Consider the following 25,189-nt stretch of genomic DNA (forward strand, 5'->3'; position numbering starts at 1 on the left):
CATAGACTACAGTCTTCTCTGCCACTGATTCTTTATGTGACTTTGAGTAAAACCCTCTCCCTCTATGAGCCATATCTAAAACGAGGCTGGAATAGATGCATTCACTCAACAATTTTTTTTTTTTTTTTTTTAATATCAGGCATGATGTGAGGCACTCGGAGTACAGAGAACAAGACACATAAGATGCCTCCCTTCTTGGCACTTTCAATGTGGTGAAAAATAGTCATTGAACAAATAGTTACAGGTAAATATGACAAGAAAGGGGGAATCTCAGAAAGTTAGGACACAGGGAACCTAATCCACAAGGCTTGGATAGGTCGAGAAAACCCCTCAGAGGAAGTAAATTTTGAAATGAGACTGAAGAATAAGAAGGAATGAGCCAAGCAAATAATTGTGAAAAGCTATTCTAGACAGAAGAAACAGCTTATGTAAAATCTCTAAAGTGGGAAAATATGTGGCATATTCCAAGAAGATAAGGAGGTTGATGTGGTCTAGAATAGAGTAAGGAAAGGAAAGAATAGCTCAAAGCAATGTAAGAGAAGTAAAGAGATCAAACTGAAGAAGCCCTTGTATACTGTTGAGAGTTTGAAATTTATCCAATGAGACATGAGAAACCAGAGAAGGTGCAGGTAGTTCAATACTCTTTCATCTTCAATACAAGCAACTCTGGAGTCAAGGGTGTGGAAAGAAAAATTAATTCCAACTGCTTGGAGACTTCACAGAAGTGGCAGCATTTAAAAACAGCCTTGAAAGATAATTAAGATTAATAGTCAGAAAAGGACATTCCAGGCAGAAAGAAGAACAAAAGTAAAATTGCAGAGGTAAAAAAGAGCATGGTGAGCTTGTATGAATGGAGGGACCACTGATATAACAGGGTAAATATAGCCCAAGAATATCTTTGAATATCTATAGATATACTAGAATAAGAGCAGCCCCAAAGCCTGTCCAACTCATCAAACGTGTTCTGGGAGAAACAAGGCAAAGGCCTTGTACTTACCAAGAAAATTTACTAAGTGCCAGGCACTGTCTAAAGCCCTTTGTATGTATTAGTTTATGCAATATCCTCACAACAACCTTATGAGGAAGATACTAAAATTAACCTCATATGACATATGAAGAGCTGAAGTTCAAGGAGGTCGTGTCATTTGCCCAAAGGCTATGCAACAATTTATGAAGGGTTAGATTTTTAAAGCAATATACAAAAATATTTAATATGGCTCTGGTTAACAAACAGCAAACTCAAGTCAGTTATCATCTCAGTCTACAAGGGTAGTCATATCCAGAAAAATCTCAATTAATTTCCAATTTATGACTATTAGAGGGTCTGAGCTGACCTTTGCTTAGTTTCTTGGAAAGAAAAAATTATATGTGTGAATGGGAATTCCCTGGTGGTTTGGTGGTTAGGACTGCATGCTTTCACTGACTAGGGTGCAGGTTCGATGCCTGAAAAGGAAACTAAGACTCCACAAGTCACGCAGTGCAGTCAAAAAGAGTAAATAAGATAGGAGTTCTAGAGAGTTGTTTAAGACTTAGAAAAGCAAGTTGGTTGTACTCTTCACTTCTTCTTTTTAAAATTTATTTAATTGGTCAATAATTACTTTACATTATTGTGATGATACCTTACCACCAATCAGAGTTCTTCAGAAGCTTCCATTTATGACAGAACTAACTGAAGAAACTAGCCAAATACTCCTACAATGGTTCACCTAAAGGTAAACCCCATAGGCAACAGTTGTGGACAGTGAAGGAAGGAAGGAGGAAAAACTTGTCATAGCCCATTGCATATATTTGGAAGGAATGAAATTGCATTTCTTTAAAATATATAATCTCTAAATTCAGACTGAGATGGGTGCCCCTGGTATCACTGACTTGGCATGCAAACCATGTTCACCCCATTTTCATCTTCCTAGTGTTTCCTCTGACTAAACAAAGGGCAAGAATGGTGCATTTTTGTGGACAAAAAAAGAATTTAGGCCAAACCTTTGTGCTTACACCACAGCTAATAATCACGATGAATGAACTTTTTTCGTTAATGTTCCTGTCCCGTATTGGCATGTTAGTTTCCACAGGCTTATCTAAGGAGTGTCAGCAATTAGTATAACAGGTAGTTCAGAATCTCCAATGAATATCCTGAACTTTTCTAACCCCTAAGAAGGTGTTATAATGTAGATGGTCAAATGTCTCTTGCTAATAGTGTTACAGTTAGATTAAGTGACAACAAAGATGCTAAAAGTGGGCACTTGATTGGTGGCAGACATTGAAGATTGTCACCTAAGGCCTTATATTATAGTGACAAGAGCATTGAGTTTGTAGTTCAAAGACCTGAATTTGAACTTCAGTTTGCCACTTTACAGCTGTAGGTAAACTACTAATGTTTCTGACTATGCATTTCCCCATCTCAAAATGAAACTAATAAATAGGTACTTCATGGGACTCAGCAGAATGACATAGCTGAGAATTCCTTCAAGGCCAGACATTACAAGTTAAGAAGAAAAAGAAGATAAATATTCATGGAAGAAAAGGCACTGCTCCTCTATTCTCAGTTCTAGGCAGAATGAGATGTGGGAAATGGAAAGGAAAAAAGTATTGTTGAGTGCTTATTATATACTTCATACTCTCACATCTATTTTATCACTCCTCTCAATAAACTTGTAGGATTAGAATTATTCCCTGTTCACAAAATGAAGACACAGAAGCTCAAAAAAATTAAGCAATTTCCCTTAGAGTCACATATTTAGTAAGTGACAGAGCTGAGATTTAGACTCTTATTAGCTGTGCACCTAAGAAAGCATGAGAAGGGCTACTCAAAGCTCACCATCTCCTTTGGTCTCTTAAAACCATGCAGTCCAGCCACTCTCCCTAACCTTTGAGAAAAGGGGTTTCTCCCAGTACATTACAAGTTCCATGAGGTCAAGAACCATCTCTGTAATATCCACTTTTCTATAAAGTTGCTGATTTATTTTTCCTGTGATTGAGAGTTCTTTATATATTAGATTTCTCCCTTTGTATGTAATAAGAATTGCAAATGTCAATAGTTTAGCATTTGTCTTTTGACCTTCCTTCTAACATTTCATGTTTTTGTTCATTGTATGTGTCTTCTACCAAACTCCAGGAGGGCAGTGATTTTAACTTATTCACAGCTATAACTCTAGTGCTTTGCTTATAGTAAACGTTCAATAAATATTTGTTAATGAAAAATAATGATTAATGTTGTATAGGCCTGAAAATGAGGTGACATGTAAATACTGAGTGCCTTGACCATCCCTTGACCTTGGTTCCTAATGACCTGGGATCTTAATTAATCAAGATTAAAGATTCATTGAAGAAAGTCCTGGACACAGTGGCAGCAGAGCTGAGTTCCAGGCTCAACTATGCCATGGCTTATAGTATGAACTTAGGGAATTCCCTTCTTTGCTCTTGTTTATAAATTTGGCAGACTAGATTATCTTCAGGGCTTTCATGGTGGCTCAGTCAGTAAAGAATCTGCCTGCCATGCTGGAGACCTGGGTTTGATCCCTGGGTTGGGACGATCCCCTGGAGGAGGGCATGGCAACCCACTCTAGTATTCTTGCTTGGAGAATTCCCATGAACAGAGGAGCCTGGTGGGCTACAGTTCACAGGGTCACAAAAAGTCTGGCATGGCTGAGCAACTAAGCACAGATGGTTTTCAAGAACCCTCTTTTCTCATTTATGAATTTTTCAAATGCTCTGAGTGATAGAGATATCAAAGATAATACAATTGACCAGGACACTACACTCCCAGATTTCTTGCTCTAGTGAGAGAAATAGGCACTCACCAAACAATCTTACAATAAAAAATCAAGATTTATGTAGGATAAATATAGAGCCTTATAAGAGAAAATAATAGTAAATCTAATTTTGCATGAGTTTAGGTAAGTCTTCCTTCCAAACTGTCTAAAACTGAGATCTCGAGGATGACCTAGACTAAGTAAAGTTCTCTGGGTTTTGTTTATTTAATATATATGTGTGTATGTGTTCAGCTGTTCAGTCATATCTGACTCTTTGCAACCCTGTGGACTGTAGCCTGCCAGACTCCTCTGTCCAGGAGATTCTCCAGGCAAGAATACTGGAATGGAGTGCCATTTCCTCCACTAGGGGATCTTCCTGACCCAGGGATCAAACTGGCAGCTCTTGTGTCTACTGCATTGGCAGGAGGATTCTTTTACCACTGAGCCCCCTGGGAAGTCCTTGTTTAATATACACATATACATTAAAATTAATTATTTTGTGTATATATTGTATTCTTTACTATATGTATTTATTATATAATTTAAAATTTTATTATAAACAATATTTATATTAAACACAAACATATACACATAAATCCTAACCTAACATGTGAAATAAGTTTTCTAAACTGTAAAATGATACTATGAATGTGAAGGATGACATTTTTCATGTGGCTGGGGATTTCTCTAGACCTGTTTTGAGACTTTACTCTAAGACCCTTTGAGGCTGAACCTGAGGCTGAACCTGAGTCTCCCTGAGACTTGTAGGGGGATCTTCTGTTACTTTTAGTAGTGTAAAGCAAATGCCATCTGTCTGACAGGCAAAGACCTATTCAGAAGCCTAAGAGTCTCTAACTACTAGTTAGGCCCACTTCTCTGACCCACTGATGCTATCAGACATCTTGGAAAGCTGCCTGGTTTGACTCAGTGCTTGGTAAAGGAGGTAGGTTGAGGGGTGCTCTGTGGGCTCCTCTGGATAGTTTGACTCTATCCAAGACATCCTCAGCTCTTGTACATTGTGGCATGGATTCCCAGCATCCACAGGTTTTCTCATATTTTCATTATCTATTAAGTATAAATAGGGAGAAGAAAGGGGGAGCAACATCTGGAGACTCCAGCATTGTGTTGATAGGACTAGGGAAACAAAGGAAGTGGGGGAAGGGAGCTAACAGTTGGCTAATGGCTGTTATGTCTCAGGCGCTGTGCTGGATGCTTTTATGCACATCCTCTCAAGTAACCTTCACAATCATTCTAGAAGGTAGGAGTTGTTCTTCCTTTTCTACAAATGAGAAAAATGAAATTCAGAGTGCTCAAAATGATTCATGTCAAGTCATTCAGTAGCAGCTGAGCAATTCTCTTACTTTCTTCTATACCAAATGCCACTTGAAAGAGTCATTTTAGTAACTTCTGTAACTTCCACTGCCTCCAGGCTGGATAGTAACAATTTTTATTGCAAAGTATAGGGAGAATTATTTATAAATTTGGGGAGGGGATTGGAAATATAGAGTTTCTCTCACTTCTCTTGCCATGAGCTATGCTCCACTGGCAGGAAGTTGATCCTCTCATCTCATCTGAACCATGCCTGTTGTGGTTTAAGTCAACTTCCTCTCCCCTTATCCTACTTCTCCTCCAAATATGTGTCCCTGTGTTGCAAGCCTCCAACTTCTTATGCCATTTTGAACCTCCCACTTTTACTCCTAAGCCAAACAAAGTGGTTTCTGAACTCAGGTTAAGGCCACTCTCACTTCACCTGCTTCCATTACTCCACTGGCTCTGCTTACACAAAGCTTACCAACCCAATGGCCTCTTCTCAGATGTCATTCTATTTGGTGTTTCATATGTTGATCACAGTCAACTTTTAAAAAATGCTCACCTCATCATTCTTCATTTTACACAAAGTTTAAGTAGTTTTTAAAAATTGTCTCATTTTTTTTCTTCCTTATTCACCATAACTTAAGCTTTTTCTTTTCTGTCCCCATCTCTGCACTGACCCTGTTATCTGATGTCACCAAATTAGCATGAATTCTTTCTCAACAAAACCAAAAGCCTCCCTACCAGCTCCCATTCCCTTCATTGTCTCTGCAATTGATGATGCTGTCATCCATTCCTTTTTTCTCAAATTCCTGTGGTTTATAAGTTAACCTCCCTCTTCAAAATGAATTCTGTCATCAAAGTCACACAAGCATGGTTCAGATGAGATATAAAAATCAACTTTCTGCCAGAAGATCATAGCTTATGGCAGGAACTGTCCTCTTCATTTGTTTCCCTACTGCCTAACACAGCACCCAATCCAGAGTAGTATTCAATGAGAGTAGTTGAATTGGCGTGCCTACTTTTCTCTGATTTGTTTATCTTCCTGACCACTCTTTTTGGTTTTCTTTATGAATTCTTTTCTTTTCCTGCTCCTTATTACATGTTAACTGTTTTCTTGAGTGCTGTATCTTTCTCTGTGTGTATGTGCTTGTGTCTACAGCTTGTTCACTCTATATCCGCCCCCCACTTCCATATTCAGTTCAGTTCAGTTGCTCAGTCATGTCCGACTCTTTGTGACCCCATGAATCGCAGCACACCAGGCCTCCCTGTCCATCACCAACTCCCGGAGTTCACTCAGACTCACATCCGTAGATTCAATTGAATACTGAGCATATCCCCCTGAATGTCAAAGTCCTCATATCCCTGACCCTATACCTCAAACCTTTTAATAATCCTGAAGGGAATCCACATCCCTATGAAAGGGAATCCGAGATAGAGAGATCAGTCATCTTTGACTACAATTATAAATTTTTATTAATACTCATTAGAACACTTCTTTTCATCATGACATTTCATACCCCTGACTTTCTCTCATTATAGCCTGGAGTTCCCTCAAGGACAAGAGTCTCTTGGATAATTTCTATATCCTCAGTTTGAGGCACAAAATAAGTTACTATTTAGGAAATGTTACCTAGTAATGAGGTTAGCTCCCATAGTGCCTGTTTAAGGGGGAGGATAATCTTGTTCTTAATGATTAAGATGAAAATGAAAATATACATATGAATATGATGCTTATTTTCAGTCAATGATGTGTTTCTCTTTAAAGTTTGGAATTTATCGTCAGGATGGTCTTTTACTCTAGTGCTTAAAAAGGATCAGTGGCTCTCCATTGCCTGAAGCTGAAAGTTGAAAATTACTCAACCAGTTAGCCAGGACCCTTCACAACTTGTCCACAACCTATGTCTTCATCCTTATCCACCTATTCTGTATTCTAACTACAACATCACATCCCTTATACTCTAGTAGTACATCTCTGACCTGTCTATATGCCTCTCTATAGATGTGGAAAGTTTCCTGGCCCCCTCACATATATCCTGAAAGGTGGCCTTGTGTTTGTTCTTCAGGCTCAGCTCAATTATCATCTTTAGGAAACCACTCTTAGCTTCATAGACAAAGTGTCCTACACTACATATTTTTGTTCAGTCACTAAATCATGTCTGACTCTTTGCAACCCCATGAACTGCATTACACCAGACTCTCCTGTCCTTCATTATCTCCCAGAGTTTGTCTGCTGCCTCTTTTCCTTTTGCCTTCAAACTTTCCCAGCATCAGGGTTTTTTCCAATGAGTAATCTCTTTGCATCTTGTGGCCATGGTATTGGAGCTTCAACCTCAGCATCAGTCCTTCCAAAGAATATTAATGGTTGTTTTCCTTTAGGATTGACTGGTTTGATCTTGCAGTTATTGCCTGATTACATTGCATTTAAGTTATCTGTTAACATACCTAGGATGAAATCAGGCAGGGACCTTGGTTTATTTGCTTTGGGATTCCCAGAACCTTAGGGTAAGTCTGCATGAAGCAGACTTTCTGTGAATTCTTGTTAAATCTGATTAAAATACCTATTGAAAGATCCTTTCCACACAGGTTCAGTTGCCAACTCCAATCCTACCCCAGTCAAAAATCTCTTCAGATAGCAGGGTTATCTCTTTTCATAGGCTCCACACCTAGCACACAGTAGGCTCTTAATGAAAGACCTAGAATCATATTCTGGCTCAAGGTGAAGATAAAATTGTACAGCTATTGGGTTTTCTTGCAAATCTCTACTTTCTTTCTATGAACATACTGATAGAAAATTTGAAAAGAAATGAACAAAGTTACAATCAGGGTTACATTTCTGTCACCTTAAGTAAGGAAGATAAGGAAATTAAAATCCAAAAGAAAAGGAAACCCTAGTGGAGAGGAGAAGGAAAAGATCTATCATATAAAGATAAAAGGAGAAAATCTATAAATAGATTTCTCTCTCTTGGCCACTTAATAGAAAAGTAACTAGGTTCAATTGACTCAATGATTACTTTTCTGAGATTTCACAGAACTCCTGATTCTTATTTACAGGGTAAGAGAGAGATTACAGAATGCAGACATAGACTGTAATAGGACAAGAGCCTATGTAGAACAAGGTTATGACCTAAACCTAGATCCTGGCTGTGTCATTGACCCACTTGGGCAAGATTCTTACCCTCTCTGGGCTCCATTTTCCTTATCTTCAAAATAAATAAATTGGTTTCTTGACATTATAGAATGAGGTAAAAATGCTCTCCAAGGATAAGGTCTTTCTTCTTGTTAGATTACACTCCACAGGCCTACAAGCCTCTGTGCTTGTTCAGTTTCAAGACGAAAGAAAGAGCCCAGAGTCAACGACAGAGACATTAATGGCTTAATAGATGAAGGATCTTACATGTCTGAAGTAAGGTGGTGGAGCAGCACCCCACCATGTGGAGTGGAAGGTAGGCAGGTCAGAGTCTCAGGCTCACTCCTAGTGGGGAGGAGAGATGGCCAGTTATAGGGGGAATTTATGTCGGGTTCGCTCATCATTTACCAGGGAAACTAGAATAGGGGCACATCCCTCACTGCCCCTTTGATAAGAATAATCACTAGCTTGGACCTGGGGCAAGTATATAGGAAGGTCAATCATATGAGTAGGGTGTAGGTAAAGCAGGCAGTGGTCAAGCTGGGGATGTACAGAGAGCAAGAGAACAGCCACATACACTTCTCAAGCAGAGATCTCTCATCTTGGGGCATAAGGTTCAGTTTTGCCTGACCTCTAAACACCATTTTCGAGAAAACATCTGGAGTTGATCTGACTATAGTCTGTAACTATCTCATGCAAACCAAACTCACAGAGAATGGATGTATTAACAAGGGGTTTGTGTTTGCTTGTTTGTTATATTTTTTAATTCTAGAGCAAATATAATCCCCAAATAGCTGATTTTTTCCATCGTCAACAAGATTAACTCATCTGCAGAAATAACCCAGAGGGGTAAGTGGAAATTCTGTATGAACACTGGGGGGAAAAAAAAAAAAAAAAAACAGAATCAAGAGCTGAAAGTGGTCATTTTATCCATAGTAATGTCTAAGGGACAGAGAAAAGAAATGAGTAACCCTGATCCTCTTTTTAATATCCCATCAGACCTCTTAGGGCTTCCCTGATAGCTCAGTTTGTAAAGAATCCACCTGTAATGCAGGAGACCCCTGTTCAATTCCTGAGTTGGGAAGATTTGCTGGAAAAGGGATAGGCTAACCACTCCAGCAGTTTTTGGGCTTCTCTTGTAGCTCAGCTGGTAAAGAATCCACCTGCAATGAAGGAGACCTGGGTTTGATCCCAGGGTTGGGAAGATCCCATGGAGAAGGGAAAGGATACCCACTCTAGCATTCTGGTATGGAGAATTCCATGGACTGAATGGGGTCCATGGGGTCACAAAGTGTAGGACACGACTGAACAACTTTCACTTTTCAGACTTCTTAAGATTCCACCTTAGTTAGGTTTCTGATTTCTGTTAGGCACTGTTCTTTCCTACATGGATTAGTGAGGGCCTCTCTCCCCTTAAAGACTTTTCCATGTAATCTATTACATGCTGATTTTACTGTGATCTATTACATGCTGATTTTACTGGGCAAAATCTCAGAGGAGCAGAGATTTTCCCTTTGGGCAGAGGGAAAGAGGAAAAGGATCTCACTTTGCCCATATTCATATGCACAAAGAGATACACCCTCTCCTATGATAGAAATTGGAGTGAGTTCAAGGGACTCTGGAAGAAATAATTTTCAGATGTACTTTATTTCTGTTGAGGTTATTGATTTGAGAAATTTGTAACCAAAGTGTTGCATTGTTATCAAGTTTGTTGCTCAGTCACTCAGTCATGTCTGACTCTTTTGCAATGCATGGACCCATGGACTGTAGCCTGGAAGTCTCCTGTATTTGTGGGATTTTCCAGGCAAGAATACTGGAGTGCATTGCCATTTCCTTCTTCAGGGGATCTTCCCGATCCAGGGAATGAACCTATGTCTCCTGCAAGTCTCCTGTATTGCAGGCAGATTCTTTACCACCAGGGAAGCCCATTGTTATTAAGATGAAATACTATTTCATGGGGAAAACCCTAGGCTTCATTGAAGTTATTCTCATGATGAGACAGAATTGGTGGACATACTAGTCAAAGAGAAGAAGTTATCCTCTCCTTCTTTCCCCTGCACTCCTCTACTTTTTTTTTATTTCTACTCATTCCTCTCCCATCTTCTCATCCTTTTTTCTTTTTCCTTTTTTCTTCTCTCTTCTCCTTTATCTTCTTCTATCCTCTCCCTCAAGCTGGGAGTTGGGACAGATATTAGGACCAGTGCTAATGTAAAATGGAGACTGAGGTTATAATTGGGTATTTGACTTCCAGACAGAAGAAGAGGGGGAGGGGGAGGGGGAGGAGGGAAGGAGGAGAAGAAGAAGGATGAGGGGGAGGAGGAGGAGGAGGCAAAAGCAGAGGAGGAGAAAGAAGAAAAGAGAGCTATAGAAAAGAAATGAAAATAGATTTGAAATTTTCATCAGATCTCTTTTCATGAAAGCATTAAGATTTTGGACTTAATACCTAACCTTCTTCCAATAAGTCTGCCGCAACCAGAATAAGTTTTATCTACACAAAACATTGAACTGCAGTTTTTTCTCTTCCTGGAAACATCTGACGCTACAAAAAGCTTTGCTATCATCCAAAGGTAAAACCATACTGTAAATGGGCTCACAGATGACTTCCTCCCTCTGCATCCAAGTTGGAGTTCCCCCATGCACATATTCTTCCTGGGCAGTGTCAAGAGTCTGAAGTGCCCTTTTAGATTTTAGTTTATATAAGACTGTCTCAGCCCAAGTTGATCAGACCTAGAGTTAAAGAATGATGTACTTATCCATCGGACAAGCTGAGGCAAAAGTGATCCATATCCACAGGCTTCACTTTCTAACAAAAAGATGGCATCATGGACTAGTTAATATCTCCAATCTTTAAGAGCCTTTAGAGGACAAATATCTTCACTTCCTTTTTATACAGATGAGAATACTGAGACTGAACAAAATTTTTTAAAAAATCATATGGGAAAGAGATTAGCTCCTGCCTGGCACATAATAGACACTTAGCAAATGCCAGTTCCTTTCTGTGCCACTTAAAAGGGATTCCTCGGGTTGCATCCAGTGTCATTCCTGCATATTATTTTGCCTCCAGATGGCTATTAACCCTAGTCAGATGGACTATATACACCTCTGGCTCTAAGGTCTTAACTTGAAATAGCCTCTTCATGGAATGTTCTCCCTTCCAATCCAAGCTAAAGTAACTGTTCTTATGCTTTTGCTCTCACACCTTAAAAATCCTACTGATTTCCTTCATAGTGTCTGCATGCATGCTAAATTGCTTCACTCCTGTCTGATTTTTTCTGACACTATGGACTGTAGCCTGCATGGTTCCTCTTTCCATTTGATTCTCCAGGCAGGAATACTGGAGTGCCTTGCCATGCCCTTCTCCAGGAGATCTTCCCCACTCAGGGATCAAACTGGCATCTCCTGTCTCTCCTGCATTGACAGGAGGGTTCTTTACCACTAGAACCATTTAGAAAGCCCTTCCTTCACAGTTGTTGCTGTTGCTGTTGTTATTCAGTTGCTCATTCATGTCCAGCTCTTTGCAACACCATGGACTGCAGCATGCCAGCCTTCTCTCTCTACCACCATCTCCCTGAGTTTGCTCAAATTCATGTCCATTGAGTGGATGATGCCATCCAACTATATCATCTTCTGTCATCCCCATCTTCTTATGCCTTCAATCTTTCCCAGCATCAGGGTGGGCTCTTCACATGAGGTGGAAAAAATATTGGAACTTCAGCTCCAGCATCAGTTCTTCCAATGAATATTCAGAGTTGATTGCCTTTCGGATTGACTAGTTTGAACTCTTGCTGTCCAAGAGACTCTTAAGACTCTTCATCAGCATCACAGTTTGAAGACACCAATTCTTCAGTGCTCAACTTTATTTATGGTCCAGCTCTTATATCCATATATGACTATTGGAAAAACCATAGTTTTGACTATATGGACCTTTGTAGGCAAAGTAATTTCTTTGCTTTTCAATACACTGTCTATGTTTGTCATAGCTTTTCTTCCAAGAAGCAAGTGTCTTTTAATTTCCTGATTGCAATCACCATCTGCAGTGATTTTGGATCCCCCAAAATAAAGTCTCTCACTGTTTTCATTGTTTCCCATCTATTTTCCACGAAGTGATGGGACTGGAAGCCATGATATTCGTTTTTTGAATGTTGAGTCTTAAGCCACCTTTTTCCACTCTCCTCTTTCACCTTCATCAAAAGGCTTTTTGGTTCCTCTTCACTTTCTACCATAAGGGTAGGGTCATCTGCATATCTGCGGTTATTGATATTTCTTCCAGCAATCTTGATTCCAGCCTGTGCTTCATCCAGCCCAACACTTTGCATGATGTACTCTGCATATAAGTTAAATAAGCAGGGTGACAATATACAGCCTTGACGTATCCCTTTCCAAATTTGGAACCAGTCCATTGTTTCATATCCAGCTCTAACTGTTGCTTCTTGACTTGAATATAGGTTTCACAGGAGGCAGGTGAGGTAGTCTGGGATTCCCACCTTTTGAAGAATTTTCAACTGTTTGTTGTGAACCACACAGTCAAAGGCTTTAGCATAGTCAATGAAGCAGAAGTAGATGTTTTTCTGGAATTCTCTTGCTTTTTCTATGATCCAACAGATGTTGGAAATTTGATCTCTGGTTTCCCTGTCTTTTGTAAATTCAGCTTGTGCATCTGAAATTTCTTGGTTCACACAGTGTTGAAGCCTAGCTTGGAGGATTTTAAGCATTACTTTGTTAGCATGTGAAATGAGTGCAATTGTGTGGTAGTTTGAACATTCTTTGGCATTGCCCTTCTTTGAGATTAAAATGAAAATTGACTTTTCCAGTCCTGTGGCCACTGTTTTCCAAATTTGCTGGCATATTGAGTGCAGCACTTTAACAGCATCATCTTTAGCATTTGAAATAGTTCAGCTGGATTTCAATTACCCCTACTAGCTTTGTTCATAGTAATGCTTCCTAAGGTCCCCTTGACTTCACACTCCAGTATGTCTGGCTCTAGGTGACTGATTTGGAATAATTTAATATTTGGTCAATTTACATGCTTACTGTTGATAACCTCCCTGGTTTGGGATACTGCATTTTGTGACTGTAAGCTCTGTAATAAAAAGGAAACTGTGTTTTATTCACTAATATATTAACTAGTGCTTAGTACCTGGCATATGGCGTGTGTGCTTAGTCACACAGTTGTGTCCAACTATTTGTGACCACATAGACTGCATGTTACCAGGCTCCTTTGTCCATGAGGATTCTCCAGGCAACAATACTGGAGTGGTTTGCCATACCCCTTTGCAGAGGATCTTCCCAACATAGGGATCAAACCCAGGTCTCTAGCATTGCAGGCAGATTCTTTACTGACTGAGCCACCAGGAAAGTCCTGGCATATGTCAGTCAGCTCAGTCACTCAGTTGTGCCCGACACTTTGTGACTCCATAGACTGAAGAACGTCAGGCTTCCCTGTCTATCACCAACTCCCGAAGCTTGCTCAAACTCATGTCCTTCGCATGAGTGATGCCATCCAACCATCTCGTCCTCTGTCGTTCCCTTCTCCTGCCTTCAATCTTTCCCAGCACCAGGGTCTTTTCAAATGAGTCCATTCTTCACATCAGGTGGCCAAAGTATTGGAGCTTCAGCTTCAGCACCAGTCTTTCCAATGAATATTCAGGACTGATTTCCTTTAGGATGGACTGGTTGGATCTCCTTGCAGTCCAAGGGACTCTCAAGAGTCTTCTCCAACACCACAGTTCAAAAACATAAATTCTTTGGCGTTCAACTTTCTTTATGGTCCAACTCTCACATCCATACTTGACTACTGGAAAAATCATAGCTTTGACTAGACGGACCTTTGTCAGTTAAGTTATGTCTCTGCTTTTTAATATCCTGGTTGGTCATGCTACTGCTAAGTTTCTTCAGTCGTGTCCGACTCCTCGCAACCCCATGGACTGCAGTCTACCAGGCTCCTCCATCCATGGGATTTTCCAGGCAAGAGTACTGGACTGGGGTGCGATTGCCTTCTCCAAGGTTGGTCAAAGCTTTTCTTAAAGGAGCAAGCATCTTTTAATTTCATGACTGCAGTCACCTTCTTCAGTGATTTTGGAGCCCAAGAAAATAAAGTATGTCTCTGTTTCCATTGTTTCCCCGTCTATTTGCCATGAAGTGATGAGACTGGAAGCCATTATCTTAGTTTTTTGAATGTTGAACTTTAAGACAGCGTTTTCAGTCTCTTCTTTCACTTTAACCAAGAAGCTCTTTAGTTCCTCCTCACTTTCTGCTATAAGGGTGGTGTTGTCTGCATACCTGAGGTTATTGAAATTTCTCCCGGCAGTCTTGACTCCAGCTTGTGCTTTATCCTTCCCAGCATTTTACATAATGTACTCTGCATATAATAAGTTAAATAAGCAGGGTGACAATATACAGCCTTTATGTGCTCCTTTCCCAGTTTGGAACCAGTCCATTGCTCCATGTCCGGTTCTAACTGTTACTTCTTGACATGCATACATTTTTCTCAGGAAGCAGGTAAGGTGGTCTGGTATTCCCATCTCTTGAAGAATTTTCAACAGTTTGTTGTGATCCACACAGTCAAAGGCTTTAATGTAGTCAATGAAGAAGTAGATGTTTTTCTGGAATTCTCTTGCTTTTTCTATGATCCAGTATACGTTGGCAATTTGATCTCTGGTTCCTCTGCCTTTTCTGAGTCCAGCTTGAATATCTGGAAGTTCTTGGTTCACATCCTTTTGAAGGCTAACTTGGAGGATTTTAAGCATTATCTTGCTAGTATGTGAAATGAGGGCAACTGTAAGAAAACTGACTTTTTCCAGTCTTGTGGCCACTGCTGAGTTTTCCAAATTTCCTGGCATATTGAGTGAAACACTTTAACAGCCTCATCTTTTAGGATTGGAAATAGCTCAACTGGAGTTCCATCACCTCCAGTAGCTTTGTTCATAGTGATACTTTCTAAGGCCCACTTGAATTCACACTCCAGGATGTCTGGCTCTAAGTATGTCATGGTTATCTGGGTATTTAAGATCTTTTTTGTATAGTTTTTCTGTTTATTCTTGCCACCCCTTCTTATAATCTTCTGCTTATGTTAGGTCCATATTATTTCTGCCCTTCATTGTGCCCATCATGGCATGAATTATTCTCTTGGTATCTCTAATTTTCTTGAGGAGATCTCTAGTCTTTCTCATCCTAATGTTTTCCTCTATTTCTTTGCACTGATCACTTAGGAGGGCTTCCTTATCTCTCCTTGCTCTTCTTTGAAACTCTGCATTCAGATGGATATATCTTTCCTTTTCTCCTTTGTCTTTCATTTCTCTTCTTTCCTCAGCTACTTGTAAAGCTTTCTCAGACAACGATTTTGTCATTTTGCATTTCTTCTTCTTGGGGATGGTTTTGATCACTGCTTCCTGCACAATGTTACAAATCTCTGTCCATAGTTCTTCAGGCACTCTATCATATTTAATCCCTTGGATGTATTTGTCACTTCCACTGTATAATTGTAAGGAATTTGATTTAGGTCATACCTAAATGGCCTAGTGATTTTCTCTACTTTCTTCAATTTATGTCTGAATTTGGCAATAAGGAGTTCATGATCTGAGCCACAGCCAGCTCCTTGTCGTTTTTGCTGACCATATAGAACTTCTCCATCTTTGTCTGCAAAGAATATAATCAATCTGATTTTGCTATTGACCACCTGGTGACATCCATGTATAGAGCCATCTCTTGTGTTGTTGGAAGAGGGTGTTTTCTGGCATATGGTAGGAGATATCAAATAATACTTGGTGAATAAATGACTGTTGTCCCTGACACAACATAAGTCAAGATGAAAGAAGTTGACATTACTGGTGTTAGTGTTATGGTTATGCTGAATTGGAGATTTTGAAGGCAGGAAATTCCAAAGAGCTATTAAGTTGGATAGACAAAAGGCTCCAGCAAGAGCAGAGCTCAAGGTCTTGGATGGAGGAACCATTAGGTGAGTGTGCTTGCTTGCTAAGTCACTTCAGTCATGTCTGACTCTGTGTGACCCCATAGATGGCAACCCACCAGGCTCCCCCATCCCTGGGATTCTCCAGGCAAGAACACTGGAGTGGGTTGCCATTTCCTTCTCCAATGCATGAAAGTGAAAAGTGAAAGGGAAGTCTCTCAGTTGTGTCTGACTCCTCGTGACCCCATGGACTGTAGCCCACCAGGCTCCTCCATCCATGGGATTTTCCAGGCAAGAGTACTGGAGTGGGGTGCCATCACCTTCTCCTAGGTGAGTGTAGTTTAGCAGTTTAATAGGGAAAGAGGCTACTTAATGGACCACTTCTCTGGTCCTCATTAATTCAATATGTATAAGCTATATTAGAGTATGTATAATATAATAAGTAATACAGTATATATAAACACCAATGGCAACATCCTCAAATGTAAAACAAAGGTCATAATCTTTGCCTTGCATACATTGCAGGACTTTTGTCAGATCTGATGTAATAATAGGTGTGAAAGAGGAAAGTAGGATGGGGTGGGAACTCAAAAGTGGGTGGCTTATCAGTCACCACCCCTAGTCCAGGCTTTGCCTGAGGTGGCCTCTGTAACTGCCTCCCCAGCGGTTACTCATTGCAGAGTCATTGTGAAAAGGAAGTCCCAGAAACAACAGTCTGGACTTCTAACCCATACCTCCTCAGTTGCTCAAGAATGGCAGTTGGCTTTTGCATCAGTCCCTCTGTACCATTCTTCCTCCACCCTAACCTCCCCAAAGCCTATGTGTGGCAATTTCCATGCTAATATTTCCCCACTACTGTGGCAATATTCTGGTTTCTCAGAGTTTTAAGGACCCTGGGTTGGGGGCCTCAGGAGATGGAGGTAGGAGGAATCAGGTTTTCTGAACCCCTCAGCATGACACCTGGTCTGTCAGGGAACATATCTGTCAGGCCATCCTGCTTTCTTCTCAACCTTTTGGAGTTTAGGTTAATCTGACAACTTGGATTGGTCTTCTTAGGGCCCAACACTGGTAATACAGCTTAGATCAGAGCAGATCCCATAACTGGTAAACAGGTTAAAAGCCTAAGTTTAGCTATTCCTAGTTCTACCTCACTTCCATATCACTATCTTAATCACAAAAATCATATTGATCATGTTGGAGGGTGGGAAAGCAGAGACACACATCCTTGGCAATGTCCTTTTCATATTTTTTTATTCACTAATTTAACAAACACATGAGTACTTACTCTGAGTCAGGTACCTGTCTAGTGAGAAAGATAGCCAAATAAACTGACTCAATTAGACCAAAGTGCTCATCACTACGATATATAGCATAGTTTTTACATGTAATATAATATGTATGAGCTATACTATAGTATATATGATATAATAAGTAATTTAGTATGTATAAACTACAATGGCAAAACATGAGTGATAAACTTTCTGAGGAGGGCAGAAGCAGTTTCACAGAAAATAATTTAAATGAGACTAGAAAGATAAATAAGATGATAGCAGGAAGTTTATAGATAGTGGTAGAAAGAAGGGCATCATAGGCATTCTAGAAAAGCATCCTAAAATACATGTGCAGACATATATATAAAACAGGTAATTTGGAGTGATTAAAATTCTGTGTGGTTTTATGACAGAATTTATGTTGAGGAATGGCAGGAGATGAAACTGAATAGATGTGCAGTTCCACATCACTGGGGACCTAGAATGTTATGCTGAGTTTAGAATCTGCTCCCCAAATAATGGAAACTTATTGAAGGGAATACAAAAATTTATTTAGCAACTCTTTGAAGTATATTTTCTGAATGCAGATTCAAACAGTCTAACAAATGAACATGTAATTATGAGAGCAATAAGACCAGAGTTTTAGATCTTAAACTATGCTGGAAAATCTGAAATCTATGTCTACCACATTTATGATTATCACTGCCTAAAGATAGAATGTCCATTTGTGGATCAAAGGTCTATAAATATAGACCAAATTTTAATTTTGTATACTTATTTCCAGAAAGCCAAGAGCCCAAACTTTCTCAAAGGATCAAATATTAGCCAAAAAAGGGAAAAGAGTTCAGCAAGGAAAATAAGATTGTGCCAGCAAGAGAACAATGAGGGATTGCCAAGAAACCTTGAAATTCTAGGCCTGGAGTGAAATATTTGGAACCTGGGGTAATAGATACAGATATTAAATGACAATCAATATCTCGACTCCTCTCACCACACATCCTTCTTCTCAAGAATATCCTATTTATGTGTCACTTTATGTAGCTGTTCTCTATTTATTGAAAACTAAAAGGAGAACTAGATTCAGTCCAAGCTCTGAAAAACAGAGTATAATGTCAAGGGCTGAGTTGTGTCCTTCAAAAATTCATATGTTGAACTCACACCATCTCAGAATGTGATAATTGTATTTGCATATAAGGCTTTTAATGAGGCAATTAACTTAAAATTTGGTCATTAATATGGGCCCTAATACAATCTGACTGGTGTCCTTATAAGAAGAGGAAATTTAGACACTAAAAGAGACACCAGGAATGTGTACATGTGGAGTAAAGACCATGTGAGGACAGTGAGAAGGTAGCCACCTCTAAGCCAAGAGAGAGGCCTCAGGAAAAAACAAATCTGCTGACATCTTAAAGTTCTAGCTTTCTGAGTTGTAAGAAAAAAACTTTTTTTTTTTCAGTCACCCAGTCTGTGTTATTACGGCAACCCTAGAAAACTAATCTGCAGAGACTGATTTTATTTTATTTTTTGTGTCCACTGTCCACTGATGCCTTCCTCATGACATTATGAGTCCCTGGAAAAGGAAGTTCTTCTTAGTAGTCTGCCACTTCCTCTTTTAACCACTATGACCAGGTCACCTCATCAGCAGCATCACCCAAGCAATGAATCCAGTTTCCTGTATTTTCTACTTCAAGTCTGGTCAAGGTACCAAGCGATTTTGTCACTGGCATATTTTGTCCCCATCTGTGAGGTCCCCAGAAATAGTCAGATACAGGATAGTCATGGCAAGAGTAGCATAGGTTGGAGATACCATCAGCTTTTAGATAAAGCCAAATGGAAAGGTAGAAGATCCCTGCATTTTTAGTTAAGAGAGTTTCTGTGTTCAGCTCTGCTCATAACTAGTTATGTAACTCTTAAACACAACTTTTAATCTCTCTAAACCTTGGCTTTTTCATCAATAAACAGGTGGCAACATGTATCTTCCTGGACTCTTATAATGACTAAATGAAATGATATGTAAGAGCTGATTATTTTTAAATCTGGAGTAGTTGAATTTTGGACAGTCATCCTGAAGCTGTGCCATATCTCACAAAGATCACATCCTCCTTCCAACTCCACATCCTCTACTTGTTCATATAGAGGCCAGATTAGACCAAATTTGATTCTGTTTGGAAAATGAACCAAATATAATCAGCAAGAAACATATGAGCTTAGCCTTTTGCAGAAAGAATTGAGCCTAAAAAATAATTTGGACACAAACTACTGGTATGAAAGTAAACTGAACATGTCCCAAGTCTCAATCAAGAGAACAGGTTGTGTTCCAAGTCTAGTGATGAGGAAGATGCAGCAGAAATGGAATTTGGTATATAGAAAACCGTAACCTATTCAATTATGTGTAATTTGGCTGAAGTTTCTGTTGTGTTGTGACAACAGGGAGGAGGTTGAGGGGAATTGTCTCCACAGAGGCTAGAGAAAGAGGAGATAAAAACAAATGAATGTGTTGATGTGCTACTGGCACTATCCACTAAGGGCCACTGAGGAGACGTGGTTTAGAAACAGCATGTGTAATACAGCTTTGAGATTTCAGTGGACAGTGAGCTCAGTGTGCATCAATTGTGAAATGTGGTGGCCAAAAACTAAAGCTGCTTTGGCTGTATTTACAAAAATACAGTGTCCAGAACAAGGGAGGTGGCAGTCTTGTTCTACTTAACACTCCTCAGACCACTGAATGTTTTCCCTTATGGGCACCATGCTCTGAGAGGTACACTGACAAACTGAGACAGTTGAGGCCCCAATATTTCCCTGAAGTAGCTACTGGTTTAAACATTCCCCTGGAGCATCCCTAACCTCCAAGCTCACTATAGCCAAGCCCTGATCACAGACTAACTTCAAGCCATATCATATAACTTTCATCAGCCAGAGAGCCATAAGTCCTGGAGAATTTGAAGTCTTACATTCATCAGCTTCTTAAGCTTTTGGGTTTTAAAGGCATGAGTTAATTCAACTAAAGATCATTCTATTTTGTTATAAAACTTCATAAATAAGAACTATTTAGTCCACTGCCACCTACCATAACACAAACTGTTTTGTGTGTTAGGAAGACTTTCCTAGGTCCCAAGCCTAGATGGGTTTCTCAGTAAACCAAAAGGGTGGAAATGTGGGCACATAGGTCAGATAAAATGGACTACTTTTCCAAACTTTTTGGACTTGCTCATATAACTGTTAGGAGTATTTCTTGTTCAGGATTGTGGTTTTTCTCAGAGTTGATGGTGTCCCTCAAATGGATCATTGGAGTTTGATGGATCACACTCTGGGGCCACACTTAGTCCTCCATTCCATGTTTCTTGAGGCTGAAGGTGGTTTCTTACTGCAGAGCATACAGAAGAGGCAAGCATCCTTAAGCGTGATCTTACTGTCTTCTTGAAAGAATAAGTACAAAAAAGTCTGAGGTGTTCTTATTATTCTCTGTCCTTACACTGCCTGTTGATGTGATTAATGTTGTTCTTGTTTATATTGTTGCACTTGTTTTCATGGATCTGGATATTCTTGCTATTGCTCTGAGTTTTGATGTTGCTACTGTTATTGGTCTTGCTCATGTTGATAATGCTATAATGGAGTGCACAGTCCTACTGGATTCCCACAAGTAGGAATTCATAGTTTCCCTAGTTTCTTCAGAAAATACTTGATCTACCTATCATCTATTTCTGCTGGTTTTCCTAGAAGGATTTTGGTAGTGGACTTGTCCTGGGGATACAGAGGATAGTCTTTGCCTCATTTTTGACCAAAGATTAATAATTAAGTGCTAGATTATCTATTCAGCCAGGGCTTTTATCGGAGAAGGCAATGGCAACCCACTCCAGTGTTCTTGCCTGGAGAATCCCATGAACAGAGGAGCCTGGTGGGCTGCAGTCCATGGGGTCGCACAGAGTCAGACATAATTGACACGACTTAGCAGCAGCAGCAGTGCTTTTATAGTTAACTATATTTCAAAAAGCAATACTTTTCAAGCAGACTGAATAGCCTTTAGGGGATGAGAGATCCTTTCCAATTGGTCCTGGCTGCTTGAATGGGAGCACTACTACTCATCATTTCTCTATTGCAGCCTATCCAGTGGCCCACCAGCTTGGATTCCTCAATCCTTTTAGTCAAGGTACTTTTCTTTCATAGAACTTATAATTATTTGTAACTATTTATATAAAGGTCCATATAGTCAAGATATGATTTTTCCAGTAGTCATGTATGGACATGAGAGTTGGACCATAAAGAAGGCTGAGTGCCAAAGAACTGATACTTTTGAATTGTGATGGAGAAGACTTTTGAGAGTCCCTTGGAAAGCAAAGAAATCAAACCAGTCAATCCTAAAGGAAATCAACCCTAAATATTTATTGAAAGGACAGATGCTGAAGCTGAAGCTCCAATACTTTGGCCAACTGATGCTAAGAGCTGACTCATTGGAAAAGACCCTGATGCTGGGAAACATTGAAAGCAGGAGGAGAAGGGGACGACAGATGGATGGCATCACTGACTCAATGGACATGAATTTGAGCAAACTCTGGGAGATGGTGAAGGACAGGGAAGTCTGGCATGCTGCAGTCCATGGGGTTGCAAAGAGTCAGACAATGACTTAGGGAACAGCAACAATATATATATAGACAGAGCTTCCCTCATGGCTCAGATGGTAAAGAATCGGCCTGCAATGCAGGAGACCTGGGTTTGATCCCTGGGTTGTGAAGATCCCCTGGAGAAGGGAATGGCAACCCACTCCAGTATTCTTGCCTGGAGAATCCCCATGGACAGAGGAGCCTGGTGAACTACAGTCCATGGGATCTCAAAGAGTCAGACATGACTGAGTAACTAAGCACACAAGCACATCGACAGAGGAGCCTGGCAGACTATGATCCATGGGGTTGCAAAAAGTCGGACACAGCTGAAGCAACTTACCATGAGTGCATGTATGGTCATTTAATTAATATTTATCTATCCCATTTAACTAATCATAATTTTCATGGGGGCAGGAATTATCTCTTTTGTTGTTGCCGTTCAGCCACTAAGTCCTGTTCAACTCTTTGCAACTCCATGGACTACAGAAGACCAGGCTCCCATGTCCTCTTTTGTTCAACATTATATATTCTAGAGACTGAAAGATAACAGGCTCTCAAAAAGTAGCTGAAATAGTTGAAAAAAAGAATCAACAGATGCTAAGAAAAGTTCACTTGTCTCTTAACATTCAAAATGCTAACACATTAAGTATTTATTCAGTGGTGTTTTATATATAAACCTTAAATGTGATTTAAAAAAAGAGAAATCCAAATGGAAATATCAACAAAGGGTTTGAATAGATATTTCACAGAAAGGGAAAAACAAGTGTTTGTTAAATATATAGAATATATAGAAGATCTGCTGGGGCTGCTATGGCTTGGACCTGAGGATGGATGCCTCTCCAAGACTGTGACCTTGGTATCAAGATCAGTCTTGGCTGCACCCCATGAAGACCCATGATCAACAGGATGGTGCTGTTCTAGTTTGGGACACCAGGTCTGAGGACAAGATGGTAGAGTAGAAAAACCTGAGCTCACGTTATCTCACAAAAACATCAAAATCACAACTACCTGCAAAACAACCTTCAGCAAAAAATATTTGAACCTACCAAAAATGATATTCTTCTTTCAGAGACAAAGAAGAAGCCACAATGAGATGGTAGGAGAGGTTCATTTGTGAAACAGTCAAATCTTATACCCACCGGGTGGGTGACCCACAACCTGGAAAAGAACCTTATTGCAGAAGTTCTCCCACAGGAATTAGTTCTAAGCCCCACATCAGGCTTCCCAACCTGGGAGTCTGAAATCAAGAGGAAGGGCTTCCAGAGCATTTGGTTTTGAAGGTCAGTGAAGCTTGGTAGCAGGAATTCAACAGGACTGGGCAAGTAGAAACTCCACTCTCAGAGAGTGCACACAATGTCTCATGTGTACTGAAACCCAGGGGAAAAGTAGTGACTTCGTAAAATCCTTGGCCAGACCTACATGGTGAACTTGAAGGATTTCCTAGGGAGTAGGGATAGCTGTGGCTCACTGAAGGGACCAGGACACTGGTGGCAGAGATACTGGAGAGTACTTGCTGCCATGAGCTATCCTGGAGGCTGCCATTTTGATTCCTAGACCTGGTCCCACCCAATAGCCTATAGGTTCCAGTGCTGAGGGCTTCCCTGGTGGCTCATATAGTAAAGAATCTGCTTGCAATGCAGGAGACCTGATTCAATCCCTGTGTCAGGGAGATCCACTGGAGAAGGAAATGGCAACCCACTCCAGTATTCTTGCCTGAAGAATCTCATGTACAGAGAAACCTGGCAGGCTACAGTCCCTGGGGTCACAAAGAGTCAGGCATGACTGAGCAACTAACACTAGACATTAAGCTCCAGTGCTGGGGTGCTTCAGGCCAAACAATCAACAGGGCAGGGATATAGCCCCACTCATCATCAGACAGGCTACTTAAAGTTTTCCTGAGCCCACAGCTTTCTCTAAACACCACTTGACATGGCTCTTCCCACCAGAGGGAAAAGACCCAGTTACACTCACCAATGGGAAGGCACCAGTCCCTCCCAACCAGGAGGCCTGCACAAGCCTCTTAGACCAGTCTCATCCACTGGAGTGAAGACACCAGATGCAAGAGGAACTATTATCCTGAAGCTTGGGACTGAAAACTCAGAAAGTTAGACAAAATGAGACAGCAGAGGAATATGTTATGGATGAAGGAATAAGATAATACCCCAGAAGAATATCTAAGTGAAGTAGAGATAGGCAATCTACCTGAAAAAGAATTCAGAGTGATTATAATAAAGATGATTCAAGATCTTGGAAAAAGATGGATACACAGACTGAGAAGATATGAGAAATGTTTAACAAAGGGCTGCTGCTGCTGCTGCTAAGTCGTGTCAGTTGTGTCCAACTCTGTGTGACCCCGTAGATGGCAGCCCAATGGACTCCTCCATCCATGGAATTCTCCAGGCAAGAGTACTGGAGTGGGGTGCCATTGCCTTCTCCGAACAAAGGGCTAGAAGACATAAGGAACAAACAAAGATAGTTGCAGAATACCATAACTAAAATGAAAAATATCCTAAAAGGAATGATAGCTAAAAAAATAAAATAAAAATAAATGAAGAACAAGCTGGAAGACAAAATGGAAGAAATCACTGCAGTGGAACAGAATTTTAAAAAAGAGTGTACACAGATGGTTAATTCATGCTGATGTATAACAGAAATCAAATCAATATTATAAAGCAATCATCAATCAATTAAAAATAAGTAATTTTTAAAAAAGAAAAAAATGTAAGAAATGATGATAGTTCAAGAGTCCTCTAGGACAACATTAAATACACCAACAAATATATGAAAAGATATTTCATATGATAACTTGAAATTGGGCAATTTTACTACTAATCAGGGAAATGCAAATTAAAACAATAATAAAATACTACTTCTAATCACCAAAAAATAAAGTTTGATAATTTCAAGTTTGGCAAACTTGTTGAAAATAATCTCATGCACTGCTAATGAGAATCTAAATTGGTTCAGTCATTTTGGAAGGGATTTTTCAACATACACTAAATGTTAAAATAGGCATCCAAATTATATAATTCACTTTAAAATAATCTAATATATATGGGGAAGTGGAGTATAAATGAAACAAGTTTGGCCATGTGTTAATTATTGAAGCTGAGGGCTATGCATCCCATGACATACTAATTACTCTCCTCATATCTATCCTAAAGGAACATTTGTACACATGTGCACAAGGAGTCTTGCCAAGCATATTTATTTCAGTGCTGTTT

At 39.9% G+C, this 25,189-nt stretch overlaps 1 protein-coding gene across 3 annotated transcripts in view; it reads left to right on the forward strand.

The window, feature by feature from the left end:
* The window catches only part of VSIG4 (V-set and immunoglobulin domain containing 4), a 100,392-nt gene that overhangs the window by 53,859 nt on the left and 21,344 nt on the right, over positions 1-25,189 (forward strand). Inside the window, exon 7 of one of the 3 annotated variants that reach the window (XM_070784099.1) lies at positions 140-8,956. The exons of the other annotated variants lie outside the window; for them this stretch is intronic. Within the exon in view, the coding sequence (XP_070640200.1) occupies positions 140-182 (43 nt within the window). The 3' untranslated portion in view covers positions 183-8,956. Of the gene's footprint in view, positions 1-139; positions 8,957-25,189 lie in introns of those variants that run through there. 3 annotated transcript variants of the gene reach the window in all.

Source organism: Bos indicus, chromosome X (assembly GCF_029378745.1).
Source record: "Bos indicus isolate NIAB-ARS_2022 breed Sahiwal x Tharparkar chromosome X, NIAB-ARS_B.indTharparkar_mat_pri_1.0, whole genome shotgun sequence".
Taxonomy (NCBI): Eukaryota; Metazoa; Chordata; class Mammalia; order Artiodactyla; family Bovidae; genus Bos; species Bos indicus.